The following is a 7,815-nucleotide window of genomic DNA, read 5'->3' as shown; positions in this document are numbered from 1 at the left end:
TTTAAATGTCATGTTTGATATGCTTTTGTTTCTTATTTTATGTATTACATGCTAGTAATAATTTTAATACTGTAACATGTACATGTACAGGGTTTACAGAGTTTGTGCTTGCAGCAGACCAACATGTGTTAAACATTCCCTTGTCTTGCAAGGGCACCAAGTGTACTGCAGCCTTGATTAATGATCCAATTTGAATTTGTATGCATTAGACAACTTTTCAGTCACATGACCGGTGTCCCCATTTTAGTCAGGCTTGGGTGTATATAGGAAGAAGTTTTTACCAATCACTTTGAGTTCTGTTTACGATACAGCTCCGGTGCGTTAGGCGCCTAGTCCTCATTGTGAATACCTTTGTTAACCATTGCTCTGAAGGTATGTTTTGTATTTGATGATATTTCATTATCATTGTATTGATTATCTTACTATTTAGATAATAAACTATTAATGTGTGCATTTTGAAGTTACTTGTTCTCCTTGAAACGTATCTATCAAGCTACGGCGGTGAAAACTTAGATCTAGTCTGGTTGATACGGCTAACTGATAATAAACATAGACTTTTGGAGTAGGTTTTAACTTAAGGCCTCTGAGTCACTTACAGTGGATCTCCACGCTCCGAAGGAATTTACCGGAGACTCTGAGTGATCGATTACATATCCTACTAGGTCTACTACGGTTAAAATTCATATTATAGTAGAGATAAACGACTGATTAGTGAACACGCATACTTTAGGGTCGGTGTTCTGATCAAGCAGACGATTTTTACCTACGTCAGAGTTTTCATGTCATTAACTGTTTAGCGCTTAAGGTTACAGGTAACACACTTGTGCACATTGTCAACAATTTGAGTCAGATATTAACGAGTCAATATTCTCCCTGAGAATCTAACCAAAGGTGAATTGTGGTTCCCAAGCCAGGGACAAACACCAAGCGCGTCTCTGGCCTTTCGATTCACAGCTTCGAAATGTAAATGTAATAACCACTTTTGATGAGGGATCATCAAAGGAGAATATGGTGCTGTAGAGGTGAGGCCCCCGTGATGACAGCCCACAGGCTTTTAGCTACACAATAGAATGGCAGACAAATGGAGCTCTGCCTACAGGTTTATCCACTGAGCACAAAAAACTGTTAAGCAGGTTTAATTAACTTTTTACAGTGATTGCAGTGCATGATTGACAATGTCACCTGAGCTCGAAGAAGTAGTTGCTCCAATTACATGTCCTTTATTTTTTGCTTTGTGCTTACACTTTCAGGCACAATACAGATTAACAATGAAAAGGCACAACAAATACTATTTTAGTTGATTTATGCATTTTAGTGCTTAGATTACGTTTAATTAAAATGTAATCGCATACAATTAGATTTTAAAAACATTTGTGTTTCAAATTTTACCAAACATTTACATATATTAGTTTTTATCTCACTGTTTTGTACATAAATTCTCATTATCAAAGTGTTGGCATTCTTGTATTAAAGCGAAACAACCATCCTAAACAAGCGCATTTAATGTCAACTAAATGGGCTATGCACAATATGTCTATAATGCAATTCTATATAAATTTTATATATATAAAAAAAATATTTCATAGTATGACATCAAAAACATGTACATTTTCACAATTTTACAAAAATACGTACATTCATTTTGAGATTCACTTTGGGACTTCAGTGAATCTTATATGTAAGTGTATCCTGCATGTGTAAAGACTATTGTTGGCTTTTTATATCACACTACTTTCTAGCAGGACACAATGTAAACTTGAATTAGCTATAATAGCAATAGAGTGATTTGTGCTTGACCATAAGGGAAGCATGTTTAGATTTGAATGAACATTCTCCTGATTTGTTTCTCAGTTTAATGCTTTGTAATAGAAATACATTGAATGCTAAAATAGTCATTAATTCCATAGAATCATTACAATTAGGTAATTATGTTTTTAATTATGACTACCCTAGACAATGATTTGCATACTTAAAACACAATAAGAACTCAGTTATAATAATATCAGATAACAGACTGTTGAATCTGTCGTTTTAAAAACACAAAGGTTCTTGAAGATTGTAAGCATTTCTGAATAGATAAACCCTGTAATTTTATGCCCAGTCCCTGAACAGTGAAGAGGCTTATTGTAAACCTACAGCACTACTGCTGTAGCGATGTAACCCTGTTGCCAAACTACTTCTCAGTACTTTGCTACAGTACATAGACCACAGTACATAGTCTTCAGTGTATTATACAGTGTTTCATGATTGAAAGCACAATCCTAGTTGAGCTTGAAGTTCAACCATATTTATCTGCTTTTATACGGCTTTGATACTGTGATACTGTTTTCACTAGGGCAAACTTAAGCTTCCAACAGTTGTTTTGTGGGGCTCTTATCGCGGTTATCCTTTCTCACAAGCCATATTGGAAGCCTCTGGAGTACGGTATGAATAGACCTGTCCGTCCAGATAAGGTACATGTAGTACTACTGGTGGCTCACCCGCTAACAAACCTATTACTTGCAACTGTGCATCCATCTCATTTGACCATAGAGGAGCTGCAGGCTGGGAGCTCAGAGTGGACAGTCGACATCCTCTCCCCAATGAAGGCAGAGGAGGTCTCTCTGTTCGAGGACAACGAGGGCCCCGTTCCCACAGGTTGGTGCATTAAGATGTCACATTTCCCCGTTTCCAGGAAGGCCTGCCTGTTCAGGGGTTTGATGAACTGGACGCTCAGGTTGGGTCCCTCCACAACGCTGCGCTGCAGAGTCCGCTTCCTGAGGCAGCGAGAAAGTGTGGACACACAACTCTTCTTGAAGTTCTCATTCATGAACGCGTAGACTATGGGGTTGTTGAAGGAGTTGAAGAAGCCTATGGCCTGAACAATGGCAATGATCATGTTCACGGTCACTTCGTCATGTTTCTTTTCCAGATCATCTGCACACAGAGATTAGGGGCTGTTTAGGCAAGTTTGGAGACCATCATTGAAGTTGAAATTAAGCAAATGTGGATAGGTCTGTAATATCAAGGGCTAGCATTTCTAGTATTGTGTTCTATGTGCACCAAAGCCTTATTGCATGTACTACTAATGGCTTAGAAAACCATACTTACTGTATTCAAAAAGCATGTGTACTGTGTGAAATGGAGCCCAACAGATTGTAAACAGAAGAACAATTGTGATCATCATTTTGACAGCCCGCTTCTTTTTCCTATGAATAGAAACACACATTTATAGCTGTTCTGGGCGACTGGCATTGGCAAACTAACAGGCCAACCTTAAATCCTGAGGAATGACGTGCGTTATGAATGCGTTTTAAGTGGGCATTCCATCCATGAATCCCATGACAGTGCTTGCACTGCTTTCTTAGCTGGACATTTTAGCTTTTTAATTTTTTATCCCTAATCCTGGGCAGCGGCAGGGTATGGCTTATTTGGGTTACAGCCACACCAAGAATTGTGTTAGCCCCACCATGGAAAAACCAAGAAAATTACCGAGCAGCATAAGCCAAAACTTTCAATTTTCATATAGCCCTTTTGAACATTACTCCCAACTGACATTGATTTGATCCCCACAAATGTATGGATTAGCCCCACCGTTGTTTAGCCCAAATAATTCTCTACTGCCACCTCTGTCCCTAATTTATGTTATAAAAAATAATTAATTCAAAACTCATGAATGTTTGTGAACAGTAATTGATCAGCATTTTCAGTCTAGACTTAAAACTAATTGCTCTTTAAATGACTTATTACTTGTACATTGCTAGAGCACCTTAAGACTATTATTCTTTGTACCTTGAGATTTTGTTAATCTCCCTGTGGTTCATGGTGCTGAGTACTGAAGAGTCGCCAACCCTCTTGCGGATCCACAGTTCGATGCCGATACGTGTGTAGAGGAAAAGCATGGCGGCCAGCGGCAACAAGAACAGGGCCACCATGATGAAGGTGGTGTACACCTGCCTTTGGGTCAGAGACCGCCAACTCTCCTGACAGCACACGTGGTAGTGGTCATAAAGGAAATCGTACTTCACCTAACGAAGAGGGGAAACCACAATGAAACACTAAGCCCTTGTTGAAAAATCCTTCAAAGCGTGATATTTCATTGACTTTGCACATTCAAAAGAATGCATTTGTTTAATTTAGAACTTTTTTGTTTTCTAAATTAAATTAATTACTCCACAAAAGGAAGTACTATGAACATGTACAGTAACAGGTTTTATCATGCTAAATGCTGGTCTGTCTGCAAATTACTTTATAGACAATATATCTTGCTCCCATTAAAAGACTGCTTTTATATAATTTATACTGGTTTATATGTTTGTAATATGTTTTACTGCTGCTCCCATTAGAATTATTAAGAAAATATCCTATATTTTCATTCCATTCAAATATTGAATTTGAAGAAAAAAATACGCTTTACTGATTCTATTGGCTTGAATTACCTCTAGTTGCTGTACAAACAACATTGGAGACCCAACCATCACCGACGCAATCCATACAAGACCTAGTTGATGAAAAAAGACAGTTAATGCAGAAGAAGTAGATACATGTAGCTGATCCAGGGACATGGTGATTATGAGAGAGAAAAAACAAATGCATAGTTGTATAATATTCTGAACGTATTTATTTATTTTCCAATAGTGTAATATGGTATTTTATATTAAAAATTGTCATTGTCATCATTCTATCACATCATTGGTCAAGGTATTACATTATTGGGTTTTATTACATTTTTGATGAAGTTCCGTGCAAATTTCATTACATTATCAGGCGTTATTACATTTTCAATAAATTATTGGGTGCTATAGGCCAGGACACATTTTCAGACAGATAGCACTGAGTTCAGATCATTTTTATTTGTGCAATATCATTGACAGATAATCATGTTCTCTCTTCAAAGTCCTGCTTTTTGGGGGACAGGGCAAGGACAAGACTTAAAGTCCCAAATTGTCCTTCTGTTATCCTTGTCCTCAAAATAACTTGATTTTGGCTTTTTTATATTAGGTATAATATAAAGATGTTTAGCTAGAAGCTTATTTTAGCACTTGAGGAATTGAATGTCCTAAAAAAAAAAAAAAAACTGAAAACATGTCCATATTCATTTGGTCCAATCATACTCTACCTAGCATTCTATAGGCTCTTTTAGGTGTATACTGTCTTCGCATTTTCAATGGGTAAACAATGCCCTGGTATCTCTCAATTGCGATGCAAGTCATTGTGAGAATGCCCGTGACTATGGCAGTGGTCTGTACGAAGGGAACAGTCTTGCAAACCAGAACCCCTACAAAGAGAACAGAGGGATGGAAGGAAAATTAGTAACCATGAATGTAAACAATGTAATCAATAGAAGAGAACTTTGGCATCATACCAGCTTGTTTTGGTCTGGGTGGATAAGCCAATGCATTTTCTCTTGGTAATGCAGAGTAGGCTATTTCAAACGTGTTCATCAAATTACTATCAAATTATAAATTACAAATTAGCATCAGAGACAAATGTCCCTAAGATACTAACACTAGACAACCTTTTCTAGAAAATGATTCCAGGATATTGTGTGAAAATATGTTGGGGTGATTTCAAAATCTATCGTAATTGTCATGCAACAACATCAAAACATGAAACATGTTTTCTACGTATTTTGTTCATACTAATAAGAACAGATTTCAAGTTGTTCCCACACTACACGAGATCAAGTGAATTCACTTTCATTCAACAGCAAATCTAAAGCAATATCGACAAGGCGAATAATGTTCGTCTAAACTCTGCGTGTAACAGCATTTATGAATTCAAAAGTTGAATTTAAATATAACATATCTTCAATCAGGTGGTAGCAAAAACCAGTGGCAGTTTCAAATGAACTATTTATTGTCATGTAATTCATTGTCGGGTACACGTTATAGCCACATAATCATATCGTGCCATATTGTTTGTTAACAACTTACCTCCGAGCCACTCGGATGAGATATTCTGCAACAAGGTGAACGGTATACAAAAAAAAGTGATAAGCAGGTCACTCACCGCCAAAGAGCATATGAAAATATTTGTAGCCGTTTGCATGGCCCTTTTTCTAACAACGATGTAGACAACTAAACTGTTTCCAACAAGAGCCAATACAAAAATTATGGCATACATTATTACGAAAGTGGTCTTGGCACTAGCCGGTAGTTCTGGAATATAGACAAGCGGCTGAATGTTGTACGAGTCAATAAACTCCTGTCGAGTTAGGTTGTAATATTGGAGCATCTCTTTCAATGCTTCTGGAGTTATTTTTGTAGAGCCCATTTCAGTCGAGGCTGCCATTCTGTTGCAACTGTAAGGAGGTATCCTAAAAAAACCTTGTTTCCCAAAAAGACTTTCATTGATTTGCAGGACCTTCCCATCTCGGTCTCCACCACAGATAATGCCCACGCGACTGCAACCGGCTTTACCTCAATTGCCGCTGTCTGTCGAGGGGTGGTACACCAATTGCATCTCGCCAATCCTGCATCAGCGACGTCTCCTATTTTAATATTCCAATTTTCTCTTTACTATTTCGTGGTTAGTTCAGTGGTGGCCTGTTGGGATGAAGCAATTCTATATGCAAGCATCCAAGTTGAAGTAAAATGCTGATTATGCCAATTTTGTTTTTTGTTTTCTTTCATGCACTCATCCTGTCATGCCCTCCACTTCCACCCAGTCTGTTCCTGTTCCCTCCCTATCTGTCTGATTCCAGGCTCTGGGATTCCAGGCCATCTCTTCAATCTTACCTGTCAACCCCACAGACCTGCCATTCATCTTTTCATCAACCCAACAGTATTTCAATCCTGTTCTTATTTAAAAATTTCAAATAACAACATCTTATTATAACAAGATATTTATTCATCTCATTCAAATAAAGTGCACACAGAAACAACAGCTCACTGGACCATGATCTGATCATTCAATCACCTTGCAACTTTCAAAATAAAGCCATTTCCACCTCACATCTGCTTATAAATTAGTATATTCTTCTAGGAACTTCCATGAGACACAAAACAGTCTCAAAAATCCCTCCCCAAGAGATTCCCAAAAAGTACTTCACAAGTTGATTTACGGGAGGGAGGCAACTGGATTCTCAAACAAGCACAGAGTGGTTTCCATTGGCAGCAGTGGGGAAAAATGTAAGCATCTACTATTGTGCATCAGTGATGTTAATCAGTGGATTAAGTATTAGCTTCAAAGTATAATGCTTCTTGGGTTACAGAATTGTGAGGATGCCTCTTTTTACAAATTTGTATACTCTTTATTTGTTGTGCTGACTTGGACAGGTGTGGCAAACAGGGCACTTGTGTTTTTGTAATACTTCTTTAGACAGGTCAGTTGAGGTCAAATTAGGATTTTTAACATGACAAACAATGACTGTGACCTACCCCACTCCCCCCTACCCAGGGCCGGCATTTGCTATAGGCGCCTCGGGCGCCATGAAGAGGGGGGCACCGAATTCCGAAGTGCGTCTATTAATTTACTGTTGAAACATCTCGCCTAGGGCGGCGAAGGTGCCTGCGCCGGCCCTGCCCCTACCCATACACACACACACACCATATCCAAGGGTCTATATCACAGGTCTGTGACTTTTGGCCTGCCTTCCTTGAAATCAATGGGAGTGGGGCAGGGGACATGCTACTCGTAGATAATTAACATGAAATAAAGACTGTGCATGTTTAGATCCTATATTAAAGACCGCTGAAGACAACAAACACCACGTGTTCTGTGTGTTTCCACTTCTCCTTTCCCATTAACATGTTTCCATGTCTACCTTACAGATGACCCTGGTCATTGTTGCTATGCAACTATATTTACATAGCAACAATGACCTATTTTTTA

At 38.3% G+C, this 7,815-nt stretch overlaps 1 protein-coding gene across 1 annotated transcript; it reads right to left on the bottom strand.

The window, feature by feature from the left end:
* Window positions 1-2,518: 2,518 nt before the first annotated feature.
* On the bottom strand, window positions 2,519-6,273 carry qrfprb (pyroglutamylated RFamide peptide receptor b). Its single transcript, XM_084669271.1, has 6 exons — window positions 5,916-6,273; window positions 5,099-5,257; window positions 4,419-4,480; window positions 3,772-4,007; window positions 3,091-3,188; window positions 2,519-2,916 (listed from the first exon to the last, which is right to left on the bottom strand). Exons 1-6 carry the CDS (start codon window positions 6,271-6,273, stop codon window positions 2,519-2,521), a joined length of 1,311 nt encoding a protein of 436 aa, XP_084525397.1.
* Window positions 6,274-7,815: the final 1,542 nt, after the last annotated feature.

Source organism: Hypomesus nipponensis, chromosome 13 (genome assembly GCF_054491055.1).
Source record: "Hypomesus nipponensis isolate SF chromosome 13, ASM5449105v1, whole genome shotgun sequence".
Lineage (NCBI taxonomy): Eukaryota > Metazoa > Chordata > Actinopteri > Osmeriformes > Osmeridae > Hypomesus > Hypomesus nipponensis.
The sequence above is the reverse complement of the archived record's forward strand: the minus strand, read 5'-3'. Positions and strand labels throughout refer to the sequence as shown.